A 23,644-nucleotide genomic window follows, 5' to 3' on the forward strand; every position below is an offset into this window, starting at 1 on the left:
AGCGACAACTGTAGATGACTGCCTCCTGTTTTTATTTTGTTTTATTTCTCTCTCTCTCTTTTCAAAATCATCAAATGATCATGAGTTCTGGTAGTATCAATATCTGCTGTTAAATGTAATTATGTCAAATTTCATGTCACACTGTTTGTCCCTGAAGCATATCAAAGCACTGAATGTTAATTTTTTGCGCAGAATCAAAATGAACAAAACAAAGTACAAATTAAACTAATCAAGAATCACTCGCACAATGAATTAAAAAAAAGAAAACATAATGGATGTATTGATTGCTTGGCTCAGAGCCATCATCAGAATGATTTTTCTCCATCAGATATTGCAAGAAATTGAATACACTTATTGACAACACTTCAAGCTCGCTGCACAAGAATGAATTTAAACTTTATCACTTCCACTACCATATGCCTTATGTCCAAAAAAAGAAAATTACAATGGGACCCTCTGCAACGATAACTTTAAAAATAGTGAATTAATCCAAATACAATTTCAGGGAATGAAACTTTTAACTTATTTGCCACATCTTACAGAAAACCCCATCAAACTCGCTTCAGTGGTCAAATGAAGAGGGAATCAGATCCATGACATGCTTTACAACGATCCACATTTTCTCTGTGACCACTGAACCAAATTGAATGGGGTTTTCTGCGAAATATAGGTGAGATGTTATATTTTTAGACCCTGAAATAGCATTCACACAGTTTGATCACATTGAAAGTTATCAATGCGGAAATCTGATGGTAATTTTTCTTCTTTTTTTTTGACATACTGTATATAACACAAGTCTCAAAGAAGCACAGTGAGGATTCATCCGAGGGCAGCAGCAAAAAAAAGGAGCAACGTGAACGCACTCACCTGCCCAGGTGCTCACCAAACTTCACCTTGCCGAAGAGAACGACGCCGCAGAAAGCATAGAAGGTGATGAGGAGGAACAGGCCGACGATGATGAAGAACGACTTAACCATGGAAACCACGATGGTCATCATCAACATCTTCAAGGTGGGCTGTGGAGCACGGACGGGACACAAATACAGACAAGAGTGTCGACAGCTGAACAATTCCAACGCAGCCAGTGATTGGTTCTCCATCATTTGAACGCATGCTGGTTTAGAGACCATTTTAGGCTTATACTGCAGCAGAACAAGACATGGCTTACTCAAAGAGAATATGACTAGAAAAATATACAAGACTTCCTTTCAACATGTCTTGTGTAACAGGTCCAGTGGATGGCTACTCGACACTCGAGGTATAGTATTGTAAAAAGAATACAAGATCGGATCCACAGTGCTGTATCAGGATCTCTAAAAATTGCTACATGCATCCTTCTGCATCTGAGCTAAACATAATATACTGCATAAGCTGTTATTTTCGCGAATGAAAAGGTCACGGACATTTTCGCGAGATGTTGTTTTCGCGATGTGACACCGAGGCTATCGTAAGTGCACTATTAGCTTAGTGTACCGGTACGGAGACATTTTTATGTGTTGTTAAATTCGCGGTCCAGCCATGATTCGCAAAATTTGCGAAAATTAAACCCTCGCGAAAATAACAGCGTATACAGTATATGAGGTCTTCTCTTAGTCTGCAATTTCAGACTCACATGTTTCCCTGTGATGGTAAAAAACCGGAAGAGGACAGTGGCAGCTCCAAAGGCGAAGCTCAAGTCATTCTGTGAAAAGGGCAAACAATCAACAGGTTTGTGATACACATTTCTCTTAAACAAATCTATGTAAGAGAGGTCCCTTTATATGACAGATGTTGATTGATTTGTTGCAAACAATAATCTTTGGAGCATGAGGCATTCAGCGTTATGAATGTACAGTGAATTTTTGCAACAGTAGTTCTAGTTTTAATGCTTCTTATTCTATGTTACATAATGCAACAGAGCTTTTCTCTGACGACAGCTATCCATGTGATACCATGTGATATGTATATTGTTCAGGTTGACCGTGACGTCTATAAAGCATAGACTTGTCCCATACAGACATTTAATTGCAGTAAAGCACTTACTGTATTTCTGACTCGGCAGTGACTGTATTCAAGGAGTATCATGCCAAAAGGAGTTATGTGCACTAACTACTTGTACACATCTAACCTAGATCACACTGTAGCTTCTTACAAACAGACTCTGATTTTGAACAGTGACACGGCTGGTTAAAGGCACTGCTCTTCTTTCTTTTTTAATCAATTTTTTGTTTAAAGCTCGAATCAAGACAAATACTTGCACACTTCCAGTAATGCGGAGTTTCTTTGCAGCAGGCACGGACAGGGTACATATAGACTGCAGTATTGCCATCTGATTTTTCCCTTTTTATCATGACAAAATTAACACTGTCACTTCACAATAGAAATGTATATTCAGAGCTGTAACAACTGTTGAGAAAATCTACAAAACTATAGTACTTTGGAGATACAGAGATAGAGCTCCATGTTTTTCTTGTACAATCAAGAAAAGCTTTTGCTGTGCATGGGCACAGCGTTGTCGACACATTGTTAAGTAAATAGCACAGTACAGTGGACTCCCGTTATAACGAAGTCCTCGGAACCAACAGTTTGCTTTCGTTGTATCAAAATTTCGTTATTACCGAAATAATAAACAATAAAAATACATAGAGTGGGTGATGTTGCAGCCTGAATTTTTACTTCGTTATAGCCGTGTTCCTTATAACGTGAGTGCACTGCAGCTGTTTGAGTTTTTACAGATATATGTGATAGGGAGGTTTGAGATGCATGCTTCGTTGATGCCGTACCGCTTTGGTGAAGTGGAGGATGAGCCAGACCACGCCCATGACGGTAACCATGAGGTCGTAGCGGTTACGCCGGCTGTGCCAGTAGCCGATGGGGCTGAGGGAGATGCACTTGAGGATGACCTCGAGGACGAAGAGGAGGGTGAGCACCACAGAGATGTAGGCCAGCACGAAGGCGTTGTAGTTCTCCTCCCACTAAAAGTTGATGAGGTATATCAATGTCGACAAGTTAACCCTTTATGTGCCCAAGTACCTAGCTCAAACATGCCATGCCTTTTGAAGGCTTTATGACATACAAATGCATGTTGATTTGTGTTGATTTGTGATATCCTCAACATCACTTTTGCGGTGAAACAAATATCTAGAAACAACCTATATATTTTTTAATAATTTTTCTTGTATACGCCCACAAAAAAACCTTCCAAAACAAGATTCCGGTTGTGACCTAATCTGTCGACCAATGCTAAAGTAATGATATGTTTAACAAAAGACATTGGAATGCATCTTCCCCTCGACTCAGCATAACTTGCATGTTTCTAACTGCGTTCAGACGGAGGCAGTTTTGGTCGAAGTAACTTTGGAGGAAGGGTCGGAGGAAGCTTGGTCGGAGGAAGGTAGGAGGAAAGGTCGGAGTAGTGCCCGTCTGAACAAGGTTGTGGTAACTTCCTCCGGTCGGGGGAACTTACCAAGACCTCTTCCTCCGACCAAAATACTCCTTAGTTTGTTTGTTTTTTTCAGGTGTATCTCGCTACCACGACTAGCCGGTCGGAGTTAATTGCCCATGCGGACAAGCCCTCGGAATATCGATGACTTTACAAACCTTATACGACCTAGGTAAAACTTCTGGAGTCAAACAATGTGAGTACACGGTAAATGTGCGTGCAGTACAATTCTAACCTAGTCAATCGCGACGGAGAAACTAGCGCTCAGAACGCTACCACTTCCGGAAGTTACACCGACCCTCCACAGTGATCCCCACGGAGGCCATGGTAAATTGGTCAGAGTTTCTTCCCACGACCGTCGTGTGGACACAGGGTCATGGTAAGATAAGCATTAATTTGAATTTTAATTGCTGCGCCATAAAATTTTACTCCGACCAGAAATACGTCTGAACATGGCAAATGTGATATTGATGTGACTTACAAATGACATGACGAGGGAACATGCAAGTTATGCTGAATCGAGGGGAAGATGCATTCCAATGTCTTTTGTAATCATATTAGTACTTTAGCAAATCGTTGACAGATGAGGTCATAACCAGAATCTTGGTTTGGGAGGTTTTCTTTTGTGGGCGTATCCAAGTAATCTGAAGAAAAATAGAAGAAAAATTAGTTAAAAATATATGGATTATTTCTAGATATTTGTTTCACCGCAAAAGTGATGTTTAGGGTATCATGAATCAACACAAATCAACATACATTTGTATGTCATAAAACCTCTAATCAGCATTCACTAATCCAACCAAGCTTGACCATGTTGCAGATTAACAAGCCCACTGCAGTGAAGCAATGTGCCTTAATCCAACTGGAAGGCCATGGTGTCACAACAGATAGGGATTATGGGGATGATGTAATCACTTTTCAATGACGATTAGTTCGCAGATATGTCTGCTAATTAGCAAGCAAAGCACAGTAAGGGTTAAAAGTACAATTACATATATATGCCCATCACTGTGGACTTTTAGTTTCTCTTTCTTTTTATAGTTCATAACTGAAAAACTGTACATACCACATCCTTTTAACTAACACGAGATAGGACTTGAATACATTTGCCTGTTGCTTTTTTTTTTTAAGTTAGTGAATAGTTGATCTATTACTGCCTACCTTTCCCACTAGAATCCATTACTTCATATAGGAGAAATTAATATTCACTCCAATCAGTGAGTGATAAGTTCAGCTAAGCAAAAAAAAAAAAAAAAAGCAATACATCAGACCAAGACAAAACAAGTTGGAATGAAGTCCAGTGCAAACTCAGTTATTCAGGTACAGCAACTTTCCTGCTTTTGTTGTGATTATTCAATAGATATTGCCTTTGTTACAGGCATATTGTCCCTCAAACTATGTGTTCCTTGCACGCATTTATGGTAAAAATCTCACTTGTTTTTCACGCATACATTACACTAGAGAGAGTGTTAGCACTACATGACATCATCGATATGAAATAACTAAAGATCCACTCAAGAATCATCATCGCGTGTCTAAATATTCCATTAAATTTTCTTCCCTGTATTGATTCGTCAGCTTTCGCTCAAAATACATCTCTCTCTGAGACAATTTTCCCACCTTAAAGGAGAGCAGGAAGAAGTTGGCCAGCACCAGAAACGCGATGAAGCGCTTGAAGTACTTGTGCTGAGCAAGGTCGTAGAGTTTGGCACGGAACCGGGAGTGATCTGAAATTAGGAGTGGTAAAAAAACAGAAAGAGAGACTGTCATAAATAGGAAAAGCTCTTTGATCACATTATGACTCTCTTAGCATCATTTAAGCCCAATGCCCACAGAAGCCTGCTGGGTGCTGTGAAAATTCTATAATACTGCTAACAATAAAAATGGTGATGATGATGGTGATGATGCTGCTGCTGATGATGATGATAATAATCATCATCATCATCATCATCATAAAAATAATAATGATACACCATTTAAAAAAAAAGGCATACAAAAAAAAAACACATATCTGTGCACATTGAAGGAGGGAATATAGAAAATCAAGGAAAATAGACAATACACAAGGATGAGGAGACAAGGCAAGATGAAAAGAGACAACACTGTCATACAGCACAAAGCCTAATCCACTGACAAGATTAACTCTTTATATGCCATGGTGGAAACCCCCTGTGTGCCACGTTATTCTGAGACACAGAAATAGTCATGCTTTTAGAAAGAATTCTGTTTTTTCTTGTATAGCTTCTACAAATTTCTGTTAAGCTGGACTTAATAGTGACAAAGTTAAAGAGGAATGTCAAACTTTGCTTCCATATACAATGTATAACAATTCTATTTTCAATTTTTCTTTTGAATTACCAGTTGCTACATTACTGTAGAGGCAGGACTTTTGCACAAAAATAGTGACAGGAACTTAGAATGTACAGGCAAATCTCGTTGGAAACACCGCTTGATAGTCAATCACCACATAGTATGCAAGCCGTATGTGAGAGGAACGAAAGCGCGAGAAACGCTTTGATTGTACCGCGGGATTAGCGATTTATCGATCGGTTTTGTCGGCTTTGTTTGCTTAGCAGAATATGCGAATTTGGCACGCCGTCGACTGAGCCGGACGTGCGAACGTGACACATAAAGAGTTAAGAAATAAGTCTGCAAAAATGATGACGCTTCTACAAAAAGTTACATGACTTTGAAAAACAGTTTGTTTTCCAAAAGTGCCCATGCATTAGTGGTCTCAGAATGAAGTGGTACACAATGGGTTTTTACCATAGCACACAGAGAGTTAAAGGGGCATTCCAGACAATTTTCATAATTTCACATCGTGCAGTACATAAATCAACAGCTCCATGTATAGATTTATGGAATTTATTGCGGCCCTTGAGTAGAGAAACCAATACTCTGAAAATCTTAAATTACACGGAACAATGTTGATGACATACAAGCCTAACATATTTCAGAAATGTAGCACTGTAATTCCATAGCAATATCGCTTGCTTATTAAGTTCACCTGTGAAGAATCTACGCATGCCCTCTCCTTTTGTTCTGCTTTCTTGAGCCCCAACTTATGCATTCTTATGGTGAGGCTGCCATGTCATCATCCTTGTTCATTGCAATTTGTTGTAAATTTTGGAAAACACTTTTATTACTCAACCCAATCACTATAAATTCTGATACTCTGTCATCAGCATAACCAATCTATAGTTCTTCAAATGCAAAAGTCTGAAAATCATCTCGAGGTCTCCTTTAATGGGCGTGGTGTGTGTGGGCGTGGTGACTCACCTGGTCTCGGTGGGAGATGGAGGGGCTGGGCTAGCTGAAGCCTCCCCTTGAGGTCCTGCCACCTTCTCTGATCAATGGTGAGCAACGTCGTGCCCTACATGCATGGACAGAGGAAAAAGCAAGTCCATTGAACCACATGAAAGATATGCAGCTGGGGCTGATCAAGGCCCACCCTCAGCCAATCAGGCAAATGTTGAATTGTTTGACTGACAAGTCATCCAATCCTTATGCTGTGATTATTTAGAGAGAAAGCCATGGTTAGGGAAATTGCTGGAAGAACGTTAACCAATGTACTACCATGTACTGCCTGATTGTGCCTAAGATTTAAACATGAATTTAAAGGCAGCCGATCGCCATCCCTAATGGTACGTAAACTCCGAACGACCGAAGTTTGTGCATGCAATTGCGCAATGCTATCACTGAGACAAGTGTGTGTGTGTGTGTGTGTGCGTGTGTGTGTACGCATCATACACAAACATTGTCACCGCGAGCTGCGGTGATTGGAGGAGAGAGGCCAGAAGACGCTGCGGCGTGTGTGTGTATGTGTGTGTGTGTGTGTGTGTGCGTGTGTGTGTACGCATCATACACAAATATTGTCACTGCGAGCTGCGGTGATTGGAGGAGAGAGGCCAGAAGACGCGTGGCTCTTTCGGCCTCTCTTCATGTGCATGCGCACTGAGAGTGTGCGTCCATTCGGAAGCTCTCGTGGCTCGCTGGGACAGCCATTTTGGGTTAGGAGATAAGCACAGGGAGCTCTCTTGTAGCCTACCGTATTTTCGCTGACCCATTGAGCCAGCGCTATTCTCATTCGGGGGTCACTACATTTGATACAGAATGGGGGAGGCAGCGTGTTGCGTTCGTCTCCGTGCCGCACAAACCACTCGCCACGACTGAGTGTCTTTAACAATGCTTGGAGAGAGAACATAACATCTCTTTGACAATGTTCATCATATTTTCCAGTAACATATGAATGTACTCAAATGAATACTACAACACATACACAAACATATACTACCACTGTAGTTGTATTGATCAGCTGACCAAACACTCTATTCAATCAAAACGAGCATAAAAATCCTGATGATGTTTATGCAGGATTTAGAACTTGCACCAGCCTGAACTAGTGCAAAAATCTGCTAAATATCACAAATATTTTTACATTTTCAGTACTTATGGAACATACCAAAATGCTTCAACCTACCTTGTTCTCAAAGTAATTTGAGATGACAACGCCAACAAAGAGTGTCAGTCCAATCATGCAACCGATGAAGACAAAAATGTGGATGTAAAAGGCATGCCACTGTCAAAAAAGGGAAAAGAATGCAAGACAAACATCAACTCAGCGAATTCTGAATGCTTAAAGGACAAGTCCACCTTCATATACATAAGGATTGAGAGAATGCAGCAATATTAGTAGAACACATCAGTGAAAGTTTGAGGAAAATTGGACAATCCGTTCAAAAGTTACGAATATTTCAAGTATCTGCGCAGTCATTGCTGGAAGAGAAGACTACTACAGTGTATGATGTCATATACAATTATATAAGGAAAATGAAAAGAGAATTTCACAAAACTTTACTTTTTGAATAAAGCGTACAGTTCTTCGACTTGCTACTGACGCATGTTAAGGGGAATATTATTCCCCCTGCCTTCTGAAAGAGAGAAGTCGAGTGTTCTTTTGTTATGCGAGAAAAATGGAAATATGTTGAATTTTCTTTATTCTTTCTTTATATCGTTGTACTCATGTGACATCACAAGCTATAGTAGTCTTTTCATCCAGCCGTGACTGAGCAGAAACTTCAAAAATTCATAACTTTTTAATGGATTGTCCGATTTTGCTCAAACTCTCACTGATGTGTTCTACTAATATTGCTGCATTCACTCAACCAACATGTCTATGAAGGTGAACTTGTCCTTTAAGATGTTGACATCAACCTTACAGGCACCAACATGTATATCTTCATTCTTGAATTACCTTTCAAAGATTGTGATATCTAAACTTGTCTAATTCAAGAACTTTCACTTGGCATTCAGAAATCTGCTCGCTTCACAGAATTTGTACTTGTCATGGAAATGACGTAAAATCACACAAGAGATTTTAAGTTAAGTAAAGTACAGTACTCTCCGCATAATCGGGTAGGCTCGGGCAGAGCGTTTCTTACCCGATTAAGCGGAGTACCCGATTAACAGAAGAACACGCGTCTCATTCACAATGGACACACACAATGTGTAAATGTGCATTGTACACTGCACCAAACACCTACACTGTATGTTTAACACGCGTGCTTGCATTGCACATTATACATACAATTTGTACCTTACACTTGCTCAGTCACGAGTAATAATCTACACTCTTTTTATGGACAAATACGTCTTTAGAAAACTTTGTCGTTTGACTATAGACTCCTCGCTAACACGCAGGGGTTTCCCGAAATGAACACGTCTCTTTGCGTGCACTAGTAACGTAGAATGTCGGGTTACTTTTCGAGAATTGACTTGGGAAAAGCAAAATTATGGAGCTGGTGCATGGCCTGATTTTCGTTGCAGACTTTTCGTACATTTATGTCGTATTGTCAATGTTGTTGCGGAGCAAGGGAGGAGCGCAAGTGTGTTTGACTCCTGTCTGTCTATGCAATTGTGAGTGCCAGCTACATGTGTAATGTTCGTTTACGAGTGGCAAGTTGGTACGTGTACATGTGTTTTCATGTTTAATCACTCCCCAAATGATCGGGTTTTCTGTGTAAATTAAGCAGAGAATGCGATTAGCTGTGGAAAATTTGACATGCATGATTTCTTAAAGTGTTATATGCGATAAAATGTGGGCAGAAATTAGATTAGAATGATATTATTTACCCATTTATGCGTAGAGGCAACCCGATTATCAGGTAATTTCAATGTGCATTGGAACTGACTCTGACATTACTACCCAATTAAACAGAGTATCCGTTTAAGCGATACCCGATTACGCGGAGAGTACTGTACATGGCAATCAACCTGAATAAAATCAAACCCATTCATATGAAATCAAGTCAAACCAAACAAGTGAAAAATAAGCACCAATCATACCAAATCATATCAGATCAAATCAGAGGCTACCAAATCAATTTTGAACAATTTACCTCAGTTTGAATAATCCAAAGGCATATAAAGCCTTGATGAAATCAAACCATCGTTACATTTCATGCAGTTTTTCTTGAGAAAGACGGAAATAAATAAAATGGAAATTAAAATTGAAATATCAATGACTTTGAACACCTACAATCATATCAGGTCACCTCATGGCAAATTCTACAAAATCAAATCAACTCAGGGTGACTTTAATCAAGTTACTGCAGGTGAGGTCTGGCTGCATCTATGTAAATTATGTTAAATCAAACCAAGTCAACAAATCAAATTGTGACACAAACCGAGAGAGCTTCTCACACTAATGCAGAACTCATCTGCAATGTTTATTCTTGTAATGGAGTCATCAAGTGTTCTCATACAAACATATGATGACTGCCAACTGCATACAAACTTCTAAACAGCAGCTGTGTCGTAAACACATGGCCTGTCAGTCAGACACACATTTCATGACACACTGTAAATGCATGCATGCAAGTGTAAAATACATACTGTATTTACTCACATCATGGCAGAATTGAACTAGAGAAGCACTCTGAGAGCGCAGACCTCCGCCAAGCATGCAGCTCATTTCCATCACTGATCTTGTTCTTCCATGGAGATATCAGTGATTTCCACCCATACGTACTTATACTATAGCATGCTGAAAGTGTGCTGAAAGTCTCCCGATTTCCCAATATAGAAGCCTTTGTTACGTCATAAACCCTCAGCTGCACAGCGCGCCTCACCCTAGCAGAAACTAGAGCACGTACTTTAGTGCGCGCATGCAAACCTCAAATACGCGCAGCCTGAACTCCCAAGTTCATTGACCCTACCTGCCAAAATATCAAAAATCCTTCATAAATTCCCCCAAAATTCTCGGATCACTACCAAAAGTTAATCGTTTGTTACTTGTGTCATTCTCAACCTTTCCTGCAAGTTTCATCCCAATCCGTTACCTACTTTTTGAGTTATTTTGCGCACAGACAAATGAACGAACGAACGAACGAACGAACGAACGAACAAAAAAACCAACGGTAACGAAAACATAACCTCCTCCCTTGGCGGAGGTAATAATGTGTGGTCAATCTTGGCACAGCCTTCTCACCCATGTTTTCAAAATTAATTGGTTTAGACCTTAAATAGACCAGAATCAAGTAAAACTGGCCAGAAGAATGCCTCTGGACCACAACTGATGGTCAGAAATAATTCACATTTGCATACGAGTAAACTAAAAACAAAAATACTGGCATAACATGAAGTATATTTGGATAATACATTATAGAAACAAGTTCTTTGGAAGCATGAAAGCCCTACCAAGTCAGATATGAATTGAGCAAAGAGCAGAATGTTTCCCATCCCACCTTCCCCAAAGAGGAGGAGGGGGAGGAGGAGAGGATGAGGAGGAGGAAGAGGAGGTAGAGGAGGAAGAGGAAGAGGAATAGGAGAAGGAGGGAGAGGAGGAGGAAGAGGAGGAGGAAGAGGAGGAGGAGGAAGAGAAAGAAGAGGAGGAGGAGGAAGAGGAAGAGGAGGAAGAGAAGGAGGAGGAGGAAGACAAAGAAGAGGAGAAGGAGGAGGAGGAGAAAGAGAAAGAGGAAGAGGAGGAGGAGGAAGAGGAGAAGGAGGCAGAGGAAGAGGAGGAAGAGAAGGAGGATCTAGAAGAGGAGGAGGATGAGGAGGAGAAGAGGAGGAGGAGGAGGAGAAAGAGAAAGAGGAGGAGGAAGAGGAAGAGGAGGAGGAGAAGGAGGAAGAGGAGGAGGAGGAGGAGGAGGAGGAGAAGAGGAGGAGGAGGAGGAGGAGAAAGAGAAGGAAGAGGAGGAAGAGGAAGAGAAGGAAGAGGAGGAAGAGGAGGAGGAGGAGGAGGAGGAGGAGGAAGAGAAAGAAGAGGAGGAAGAGAAAGAGGAGGAGGAAGAGGAAGAGGAGGAAGAGGAGGAGGAGGAGGAGGAGGAGGAGAAGAAGAGGAGGAGGAGGAGGAGGAGGAGGGAGATGGACTCACTGTAGATGTCTGCTGTATGATGATATCTCTGACCTCCAGCCATCCTTCCAGGGAGAGCACCTCAAAGAGGGCCAGGAGGGCGCTGCCCAGGTTGTCAAAGTTGAAGTTGCGGGGGTTGGCCCTGTAAGGAGTACGCAAGACCAAAACAATGAGATGGAAAAGGTTATCAGTCCTAAAGAATGGTTCACACGATGCAATCTGGATTCATTCCAAGAAAGTGGTAGATCCGTGGTAGATCCACGATCGCTAGTCACATCTGCAATCACCAGGCAATTCCAAATTAACATGAAAGGCATTATGTTGGAATCAAAACAATGACTTGGTCTGTCCTACACAGCCCATAGCTGATTTGGAATGTGTTCGTACTAACTGGCACTATAAGTGAATGCATGTGGCTTGTACCCTTTAAAGTTAAATCAAGTATAAACCAATAGGACAATTATGAGGCAAAGAGACCATCATCTTGTCTAATTTACAAATGTGGTTGAGCAGAGTATCACAGATTCATAAAAACATATTATGAGAACTCAAAATTCCAGAACCTTTTTCAAAAATGTTTATCTGATCTCATGGAAGCTTTTACTGTATTTCTCTGTTCAAGGTCCTGTTTACCTTTGGGAACAGTGATTAAAAAAATTTTCATGATATCACATTTCATGCATATGTGTAGGTCTGTCGTACCACAAAACATCCTACCATATAAAATTTTTGCAAGAAAGCCTAAAACATAAGGAGATATCAGAATTTTTCTCAATAAACCGTAACTGTAGACAGTTTAGTCTGGAAACATTTTCATTATAACTATTGTTCACATTTTGTATATTGAACAATACTTAACATCCATTTTACTGATTCAAATTTTACAGTGGCTATTTCTATCCCCAACTCACATTTTAGAACTATTTAAAAGCACTAATGTTGAGTTTTTGTTTCATCTGCGAATGGTAAATTATGCCTTTAACCTAACCTTTCTTTGAGAGTGTCAAGTCCACTAATGTCGAGTGGAGTGTGCCTTTGAGTTGGTCTGGAAGAGTGTTACAGAACCCGAGTGGATACTTACCAGACCCTGGGGACCAAGAACTGTGGCAAGACCTCGTCTGGACCCAGTTTGTGAGTCTTGACAACGCTGACGTTGATCTTGAATTCCCCCACACAATCCTCCTGTAGTGGCACAACAACAAAAAACATCCAATTGCAGTGGCTGATCCAGTCAGGGCGCACCGGGCACCCCCCTCCCTTACTTTACCTTTTGTTAAAATAAAAGAAGCAAGAAAAAAATGGGGGGGGGGCATGTGCGCCCCCCTTTAAATTGGTAAAGGAGCCCCCTCTTTACAGAATTCCTGGATCCGCCCCTGAATTGGGCAGTTCATTAGAGCCTTCAGCAGGGGGGCATTTCATGAAGCGTTTTGTCAAACATTTTTTCTGACAAACATTTATATACCAACAGACCAGTAAAATATGGAAAAACTGGGTACCTACTGGTCTGACAGACAGGTCGGACCAGTAGAAAAATATGGGTTAGTGTGCAGCCCTGTATATATGCTACAGAAATCCTTGCTCCTTGCATAATTCTCTGGATTCACTGTACACACATGTAGTGCTGGACGGAATAAAAGACAGCCGTGGAGACAAAGTTTTTCTTCCACTATGGCTGGAAACATTGGCCATGTAGTGCAAGTTTTATTTCCTTCCAACTCAATTCCTCTCAGTTATCGCTTTCATTTATTATGTAACAAATAAAGACAGAATAAACTGACCAGAAAGAATATAAATTATTAGTGGAAAAGTGAGCAAAGAAAATGGGATTCCATCCGGAATCCCATTTTCCCGATGGAATCCCATTTTCTTTGCTCACTTTTCCACTAATTCATTTATTATGATTACTTATCCTTTATTTCTCTCACTAATCTCTATTACTGCTTCTTCCTCTGCCACTTTGTCTTCTTCTCAGCGTTCTTCTAATTCTTAAATTCATTATCGTCAATAATAGTAAAATACTACTGAAGAGTGTTAAAACATTTCTGTATTACCATATATTTAGCAAGTCTAAATTTTCGCGAATCGGGACTTACCGACATTTTCGCGAGAGGTTAAATTCGCGATTGTGGGGAATCAGTATTGAACAGAGAAATGTATGCGTGTATGTCACATTAAAATTGTGGGGATGAGAGTAGTTATTTTTGTGCGTTTTTGAATTTGCCAATAGCACCCAACTCGCAAAATTTGCGAAAATAAAAACCTTACGAAATATTCGGCATTTACAGTACCTTTCGTGTGATATTGGGGTCATTGCACTTCTCCAGCTTGGTGGCGAAGATCTGGACGCCGTAGCTGGCAAAGACAAAGATGAGAGCCAGGAGGAGGACGGAGACCAGGAGGATCTCCTTGAAGCTCCGCAGGAGTTCGTACACCAGCTTCCTCAGGTGGGGGACGAGGGCAAAGATGCGCAGCGGCCGGCCAGACCTCATCACCATGAACATCTGCCGGTGGTTGGAGGTGGGGAGGGGGTGGGGGGAAGGAGGAATGGCTCACATGGTTTTAGACAGTGATCATGCAAAGTCTGTACACAAATCAGATCAGTTCGTCAGTTGAGAATGAGAAGGGCGTTACGCTGCCTCAAACACTATGGATTTAGTGGCAACTCAACACCCTTATCACTCTCACCCGATGAGTTTACCTTTGGATGAGTACTGTAAAACCAGAAATTTTGGGGGGCATGAAACTTTCATGAATTTTGCACAGAGCTAAGATTTGTGAAAGTAAAATGCATGAAAAACAGATTTCCTCTTCACAATGTATTGAATGCTAGTGGCATTTTGTGAAAATTTAATGCTCAGAATGTTATGGCATAAGTTTGCCTGTGATTAATAAGTAGATGCAGCATTATCATTCCAATAGGTCCCACAGAGCATCTTTACATTTCACATTTGTTTGTTTGGGTTGTTTTTCTTGCAACACCATTGTGGGACCTTCATGCCTCTGGCCTGCTACCATGGCAACGATGCGGTCCATCCTCCAGAACTCACCTGTGCCAGTGATCCGGGAGGAACCTGCTTGGGCATCCAGCAGAGGAAGATGAGGCTAATGAGGTAGACGAAGACGTCCAGGAATCCTCCGACATCTCGGATGAGTGCCTTGGGGGTGAAGAAGAGTCCGTCGGCTATGATCTGGGTGTGTGGGCGCAGGGTAGAGAAAAGACATGGTACTATGGGTTACAGCAAATTGTCATTGAAATATATCGTCAATTTGTTATTGTCTTTGTAACAACAGCTTTCACACATCCATCAAGCAGTAGCGGGTACAAGTAATCAATGACCCTGCATTTTGTTCTAGGGTAATATCACCCAGGAACATTACTCCTGACATAGATCACACCTGCAAGTAAAGTAATTACACCTCAACCACAATTGTGTAATTTATGCCCAAACTAACGGGCGTTAAAATAAACTGACAATGTACGTAGGTTCTTTGGTGCAGAATAAATGTAGAGGCCAGGGCAATCAAGAGCTTCTGATGAAAAAAAAAAGGGGGGGTTTAACATGGATGAGTAAACATGGATAAACCATACACAGATGGTAAAGGATAAAAAAGTTTATAGACAAAGTACAACCCTTGAGAAGTGATTGCAATAACTCACTTGAGCTTTTATAGTATGTTTTTGGTTTTTTTTAGATAGATTCTTTCCAGCACTACAAATTACTGGCTTGACCCTAGGTAGTGACACAACATTTGCTCCTGCGACAATGGGCCTAGGTTTAGGGTTGTGAGAGGTTTTTAGGTGTAGTTTGATGCCAGGATAAGGACTAAGGTTACGGTTATGTTTGTGGGTAAAAGTATGTTTGGCTTTAGCGTGCAGATGTTTCATGGGAGAAATTGTTGCAGGAGCAAATGTTATGGAATCAACCTGGGAATGTAAGACATTAAGATTTAAAAAAAAGAGAAAACAACAAACACAAAATTGAAAGACCAAGGCGGAGAGTACCTTTAAGATCATCTCACATCCTATGAAGATGACGAAAACGTACTCAGCGATGCGGAGCATGCCGTCCTCCATCACGCGGTCTTCCGGACTTTCGTACATCATTGAGATGCAGGTTGCCGTGGTGACCACAATCGAGCACCACGTCATGTACGTCACCATCGCCAGAAAATCACTGAGGATTTATAATGCACAAGATGCTCGTACTATTGTCAGCACGCACGGCTTCCTTAGACTCCAGCCCTCTTGTGAATACCAATTAAATCATCTGTCACTTTTTACAGAGATCGATCATGATGCCACAATAACATTTGCATCTTATGCAAACACATACAGTATTAACTCTCACAGTATGATATGCTGGCACAATCCAATGCTACCATTCTAGTCATTGGAAAGTGAACTCAGCAAGTCAATATGATCCATCACTGTTTTAACGCCAAGGCCAGGAGCTACGGGGCTTTTTGCTTATTGTTACAGTGTATCTTTGGACAATTATCCATCCTTTCATTTTCATCCTATACTGGAAAAGTACTGTACGTTGAATCTGGTTATAAATGCATTCAATCTGCACAAAATCAGAAGAAAAAATAAGAATAAGCCAATATGTTATGGAGAAAATTACTTTAATCTTCTGAAATCTGTTTTCAATTTATGAATTAGTCATAAATTTCGTCATTTAGTGGCTTTAAATGATTCTGCAAGCAACATAATCCAATCAGTGGTATCTGAATACAACAGGGCTCATATAAAAGGAAAGTTTTATTCTTCCTCATGAAATGCTAACAGAGAATAGTCAAAATTAGAATAAAAAGAAACGGCACCAAACCAGAGAAAACGTGAAATGATAGTCAATATCCTGTCTTTCGTGATGGCCACACTTACTGGATTTCTTGGTATCTTCGCTTGATGACCATTCCCGATTCATCGGTCAGGGTGCTGGCGATGGACGTGGGAGGGTGAGAAAAGAGAGCAAAAACCAATAAGAGGTCAATCAGTCTAAAGGACATTCCCACTCGGTCAAAACTGGTATTTTGAGCTGTCATTAACAGAGGCAAATTCTAACAGGATGCTTATGGTTCTGACGGAATGGGGTGAAATTTCATACCAAGTTCAAGTTAGGTGGCCTTCAAGGGGAATTTCCAGGCCAGTTACAAGTTAGTCTGGAAAGAGAGACTAAATATGACTAGCACAACAGGGAAAATTTGATCAATATCAGATAAAAAGCAAGAAAGTTTTCATTAGGGTGTGGTTGTGACTGATATCACTGTTTTGTGAGAACCTTTACTCTAGGTCCGACTATGATCAAGTCCCTACGATCCTCCCGTCTCATCTTTTTCTCTCTGAATGAAAGTACCTTGCACATGATGTAGAATTCATTCCCCTTCAAGATCTCACTACTTAAAACAGCATACACATTATCACTGACTGGGGATACACTTGCTACTTTTGATACATCTTAACTTAGTCACATAAATCAGTTCCCTTTACATCTATCGTCATCATATCATGCAGTTGTGCACTTACGCATTGTATCTGGCATAGACGATGCTCGTGCAGAATTTCCTGAGCTTGCTTTCGCGTCCCACAGTGAAGAGAGGCATATCAAAGTAGGGATGGTTCTCCCGGAGGTCCTCCTCCTTGGCATTCCTGCATCAAACGTTGCCATGGCAATGATAACTCTGTTTAAACATCTTGCAGTAATGCCATTCTAAGTGTTATTTAAACAATTAAAGTGAAAACTAAGTTTCGGTAAGTGCTCGAGAACCCGTCTAGCACCATTTCATTTTTTCTTGCAATATATCGAAAGAGTCCACTAAGAAACTTACCTGGCTGACGCAGTTTGCCGGAATGATGAGTCGGTTTGGAGTATTTTGAGAAAAATAATAATAGTAGGAAAACCGACTTTTATTCCAGAAGGCTCCAGACTAACTCGGTCTCGGGAAAAATTCGACCCTACTTCAGACAATTCACACGCAGTTCGTGATCGCCACATTCGACTGGCCACTGCATAATACCAAATGAGGCCTAACTGAATGGACAGGAAAGTGCGTGCTAACGTAATCCTGTACAAAACAAAACAAAAATGACAGCGCGCGGTCCTCAGTTGCTGAGACGCGCGGTCTTTGGAGTTTTTGTTGTTGTTTATCAAGCGCCTTTGATTGTTTTAGAGGTGCTTGATAAGCGCACACTAATTTTGCATGCGCGCAAAAGAGGTTTTTGATGCGCGCGTTGTAACTACTCGGACCATTACTGCGAGTAGCCAGAACACGAAGCGCTAGTTTATACAGGCAGCTCCCATAGGACAACACTGTACAATCAGAGGGACAACCATTACAACTCATCCCGCCGTCAAAGCGAAGCCGAGTTATCCCCGAGTCCGAGTTTAGCCTGACCCCGTTCGGGTAAGTACTGAGACTGAACCTTTTTGGTTAATATTTCGCATTTTCGTCGTTACCCATCAAATATCTTGTTATAACATCGTTATCCTGTACATTTCCTAAGCATACGTTCACATTTGGGAGCGAAATTTGACAACTTTTGCAGGCGTACCAGAACTTTGTTTGGGCTTTAAAAATTAAATCCACAAATGGATCTAGTACATTTTTATTTTTACTGTGCTTCATTGCGTGTGAATATATCCAGAATACCCGGTGGATATGTGGAAAATTGTAGTCAGTCATAGGGAATGTTTATTTTACCCAATTAACTGCATGGTGCCAAGACTGCAGAGACCTTCTCTACTCTCAGCCATTTAAGCCAATTTATAGCAGATTCTTGGCAAATGAGGAAATCCGTTAATATCTGACCACACTGACGACCTCATCATTAACCCATCAAGTTTGAAATTTTGCTGCAGAAACTATCATACTGTCCTCATTAAATTGGCAACTTTGAACTGTACTGCACATCTTGTATAAGGGAAACGAGCTGATAAAACTGGTTGACTGACATAAATGCCCTACATCGATGTAAATCATTCAATCAGTTGCAATAAAAACATCTCGATGGAAGAATTTCATGAATTTGAAAATTAGTTTTTATCAAATTGGCGCAAAATTAGTAAAGAAAATACATAATTTTGCCAATTTGAGACAGAAAAAGAAATTAAACTGAATCTTCTGAAATGTGATGCCAATTTAAGGATCAATTAAAGATTCAGTAACTGAGAGACTTTTGAAAATTGACTTGATTTTATTTTATTTTATTTTATTTCTGCTTTTCTTTTACAAGAATATAACATAAAGTCACTTGAACAAAGTTATTGAGTATCAACTGAACAGAGGAAATATGTATTTCTGCAACTACTGTAATTAAATAAAAGAATTATGCATTAACAAATTAATAGGTATCACTTGAAAGATTTCTTTATTCTCTTTTATCAAACAATAACAATGAGTATTAAAAATGATATCAAGATACAGCACCAAACCACAAACAAGTGGTTTCTGGGACTTGACTGGCTACAACCACTGATCTTCATAGGAAGTACACGTTCTGGCCACCATGCCATCATCTCACGCACATCGCCCATACACTTGCTTACAGAGCTCACATCATCATGTGATCGAGGTGACGGTCTCTGCTACAAAATGTGTGGAAGTCCTTATAGAGTGTGCCTAGTAAGATGGCAGCACGGCAGCTTCACACGTTTGCACAGCACGAAGGGCCAATGAGATATCCTATCCAGTTCTTCCCATAAAGATCAGTGGCTATCATACAGACTGACCTGGCCCCAACCAAACTGACCTCTTCTGAACAGCCTGCTGCTTTCTCTCCTGTATGACCTTGATATTGAAGGACACGTTGCGGTTGGTCATGTCGCCATTGTCCTTGATAGAGTCCATCGGCTTGTGACCTCGGATTGACCCCCGCAGTGCCCTGTACCAGTTGAGTTGGAATTGAAAAAAAAGGAAGGAAAAAAAAAAAAAGAAAACCAAGTAAAGCACACAAACCCTGACCTCAAAAGAAAGTGTGTTTCCTGCCTCACTCAATAAACAAATATGTACAAGTTGATTACATATATGTACGTGTACCTATCATTATCCCATCATCATTCATGTGCTTAACAGATTCTTCTAGCTCATCATTATCTTAAACCTGAGCCGTATGAAAAAAATACATTAAAAAGTGTACATTTATGAAAATCAAACACAATGCATCTATATAGTGGTGCATCAAAATTTTGGGATGCTTTGTTTTGCTTTATTTCCTTAAATTTTCAGTTCCTTCACGTGCTCAGTCTGTCAGGAGTTTACACACAATCACATTAAAAAAAATATATATATATACTAAAAGTAAGAGAGAAATATTGTGTCATTCTTTGATTTCATTCTGACATAAAGATCAATGTTTTGTGTATGTTACAGCACCCGAGTATTATCATAAGTACAGAAATAATTTAACGTACTTTATATTTTGTCTTAATATGCACATAGACCCGAAGCCAGCTTTGATGCAACAACTGAAGAAGAATATATATAAACTTTGTGCAAATCACATGCTTCAATAATCTTTGAACAGGAAACTTTCATTCAAGCACTGTCATACATTTAATACAAAATATATCGCCTGCTTACTAAAGAACTATAAAGAGTTGTTAACAACGTACTTTCCGTGCATGACACAAGGTCTTGTGCACGTGACAACTTGGCTCATGTTCAAAATAAATTCTTACTTGAGTCAATTAAGAATATGAACTAGGAAAAATAAAGATATTACCAATATTATTATCATATCCCAGTTGGTGAAGTTTATAGCTGTTAGTGGGGGTGGATTTATGGATGGGTTTGAGGAAGGGACTTCAAAAAACCACTGAACACTTTTTTCATATATCTCTACCACGTAGTTATCAAAGGAATGTTACTGTGATTGATTAGTTAGAAATGATCATCCAACTAGTATGAGAATCCTACAAACTAAATCATTGTGATGAGCAATTAACTACTTTTTGTGAGCACACTTAACCACTGCATGCTAGTGAGAGATACTGCACCCACCATATATTTTGCAATGTATATTTTCACAATTTTGTGAGTCAATTGGTCTTCATGCAAATATTGCCTCCTGTCAAATAAAATCTTTAAAAGGTAGAAATTCTCTCACTTTTTAGAAACTCTTCCACTCTCTCTTAAATGGGGATTATAATCATCTCTCATTCTGTTGCTGCGATTAGCAATCGAAAAATTGCCGTGCGAGTCCAGATTCTTGACATACAATTGCAAAAGATGTGGTGCTTACAGCAAATGTTAGACCATGCATTACCCATACGCACAAATATTAGATAGAAATGGCATATTTCAAAAGAAGATTAATTAATGTATTTCTTTTCTTGATAGTAAATTTTTGCAAGGGACAGAACAGAGGATAATGGGGAAAAAAAGCTGTCATCTAAGTCATGTGTCTTCTACTTTTGGTCACGATCAAAAATGTATTTCACACTGTGGTGGAAATTGTCAAACAAATGCCTTCTAAGTTCTTCCGTGGGCCTCATACAATGGCCATGTGATCAAAATGCATTTCACTCACTCTTAATGAGCTACAGAATATATTGGACTTAATGCCTCTTAATGGCGCAATAAAATTAGGGAAATGACAATTTATCATCATGCATTTGTAAGAGAGAGCTGGAATGTATAAAGCAGATGCATCTCAAATGAAAAGAAATGCCATGGCCTGTAGATATTCCAAAGTGTCAAGGCCCGGTCCCACTGGCCGATGGACACAAAACGTATGCAGAAAGGACACAGCGGACGAGCAAAATTTCGGAGATGGCTCCATCCGCTTTCGTCCGCTCCAGAAATTGACGAAATTGGCGAAAATTGATGAAAACAGAACGGAAAAAAAAACGGACGTGGGTAGTATGTAGCGGGGATGTTAAACGGATGTTCATCGGAAGCCTAGCGGATGAAAGCGGATGGAAGTGGATGACAGCTCCGAAGGGGTTACCGGAGACAATTGCGAAACGGACGCATAGCGCAAAGAGCGGATGCAGAGCGGATGAAGCGGATGCATCACGTACGCCTAACGGAAACAAACGCTTTGTCCGTTCTAAATACTTTATATATGAGATGCATACGCTTACATCCTTTCTATTTCTGTGCTATTAACTATGTATAGACGTTCCATGTACCATATCTTTCCTCCCTCTTTCCGTTTTCAGCTGCAGCGGATGTGAGTTGCGAGGATGCCCAGAGGATGCAGAAAGGATACAGCGGACGTTTAAGGGATGATAACGGACATACAACGTTTGTTGCTCGTATGTCGCGGATTTACATCGTACACGGCGGAAAGTTCATCCGTTCTAAAAGTTTTAAGCAGCTTAAAACTTTTTGCGCGGATGAAATCACAGTGGACGGATGCTCGATGGATAGAGCGTATGAAACACGTATGCGATGAGCACACAGTGGATGCATAGCGTTTTCCAACGGATGGCAAGATTTTTTTTTAACGTTTTACATCCTCTTTGCATCCGTAAGTGCAGTGGGACCGGGCCTTCACAATTAGTGAGTGCCATAGAACTTCATAAATGTCCACTAGATGGAATGTCGGGTGCTGAGAAATATCACTACAGCTAGCAGCCAAGGAATGGAATCATGCAATGCATGATGGCTGACTAAATGAACTATAAATGGAAACCAATGGGTCCATGGTTAGCATTTCCATCATAATCTGTCTTGCAAAGTTGTATTTTTTTCCTTTAAACTTCCCACAGGGTTTTGTTTTCTTTTGTTTTGGGTTTGATTGTTTGCTTTGCTTTGTTTTATCTTCTTTTTTGTCCTACACATTTCATTTCATCTACAACATAATTCAAACACTCTAAAAGAATGCATGGTGTAATGATGTTTGAAGACTACTTATCATTTTGATGCCCATTACTGATGTCACAATGCTTCCAAACCCTTTCGCAAAATCATTCACATTCAGCAAACTCCTATTGGAGTTTAACATCTGTGTTTTGTTTTGCTTTAAATCCTTTAAAAGAATCTTTTGCACAGGTTATTTTACTATGATCAGTTTACATTCTTCCTTCTTTGTCGTCTTTTCATTTCTTCCCCTTCAATGAATATCCATCACAATGTTAAAGGGATGATACAGTTTTGGTTGAGATGAGGCTTCAGGTTTTCAACTTTTTTGATGATGAATTTTTTGAGACCATGACAAAACCTCTTACGAAATATGAAAGAGCGTATAATTCTATTACATATAAAGAGGAATCCAAAGTTAATTGATGAAAATTGGTTTTGAAATGGCTGAGATATCCAAAATAAAGCAATCCAAATAAGAGGTGGGTCAAACCTTTTATTAGGATTGCTTTATTTACTTTGTTTTTGGATATGTCTGCCATTTCGAAACCGATTTTTCATCAAATAAACTTGGGATTCCTCTTACAATTTCAAATAACCTTTGAAGTACTGTAAAAAGCACTACACTGTATACATACATGTAATTATAATCATCTACATTACTGAAGGAATTTGATATTCACATTGTGAATGTAATATTGTGTCCTGTCATTGCCTTGGCAAGTAGTGGCACACGTACCATGTGTATATATATTCTCCCCCATATAGACAGAAAGTAGATTGCATGAGTTAGTGATGAACCATGAAACTATACAGGCAGAAATAAAAAATGAAACTACAGGCCGAAATATAATGAAACACTGAATTATGTGAGTGAAACACACAAACAGAAAGTGACATCATGCTCCAGTCATGCTTACATGAAAAACGAGACCATCATGCATCATGCTTCCTTTGTGACCTCTTTGGAGAGGTCAGCCGATAAATCTACAGGGTACAGAAGAGTCCAGACATGATTATACACTAGCGATCCCTTCTTCCAAAGAGAATCACAGAGCTTA

At 40.0% G+C, this 23,644-nt stretch overlaps 1 protein-coding gene across 1 annotated transcript in view; it reads right to left on the reverse strand.

Moving 5' to 3' along the window:
* Window positions 1–23,644, reverse strand: part of LOC139730768 (sodium leak channel NALCN-like) — a 70,190-nt gene that overhangs the window by 12,323 nt on the left and 34,223 nt on the right. The window contains exons 17-30 of the mRNA XM_071641629.1: window positions 19,528–19,659; window positions 17,305–17,427; window positions 16,663–16,716; window positions 15,781–15,952; window positions 14,825–14,965; window positions 14,066–14,278; window positions 12,859–12,959; window positions 11,799–11,919; window positions 7,902–8,000; window positions 6,701–6,794; window positions 5,042–5,148; window positions 2,763–2,954; window positions 1,613–1,681; window positions 868–1,016 (exon numbers count right to left, since the gene is read on the reverse strand). Of these exons, the coding sequence (XP_071497730.1) occupies window positions 868–1,016; window positions 1,613–1,681; window positions 2,763–2,954; window positions 5,042–5,148; window positions 6,701–6,794; window positions 7,902–8,000; window positions 11,799–11,919; window positions 12,859–12,959; window positions 14,066–14,278; window positions 14,825–14,965; window positions 15,781–15,952; window positions 16,663–16,716; window positions 17,305–17,427; window positions 19,528–19,659 (1,767 nt within the window). The remainder of the gene's footprint in view (window positions 1–867; window positions 1,017–1,612; window positions 1,682–2,762; window positions 2,955–5,041; window positions 5,149–6,700; window positions 6,795–7,901; window positions 8,001–11,798; window positions 11,920–12,858; window positions 12,960–14,065; window positions 14,279–14,824; window positions 14,966–15,780; window positions 15,953–16,662; window positions 16,717–17,304; window positions 17,428–19,527; window positions 19,660–23,644) is intronic.

This window comes from Diadema antillarum, unplaced genomic scaffold (assembly GCF_040938485.1).
Source record: "Diadema antillarum isolate AM-2024a unplaced genomic scaffold, OU_Dant_1.0 seq00000333_RagTag, whole genome shotgun sequence".
Taxonomy (NCBI): Eukaryota; Metazoa; Echinodermata; class Echinoidea; order Diadematoida; family Diadematidae; genus Diadema; species Diadema antillarum.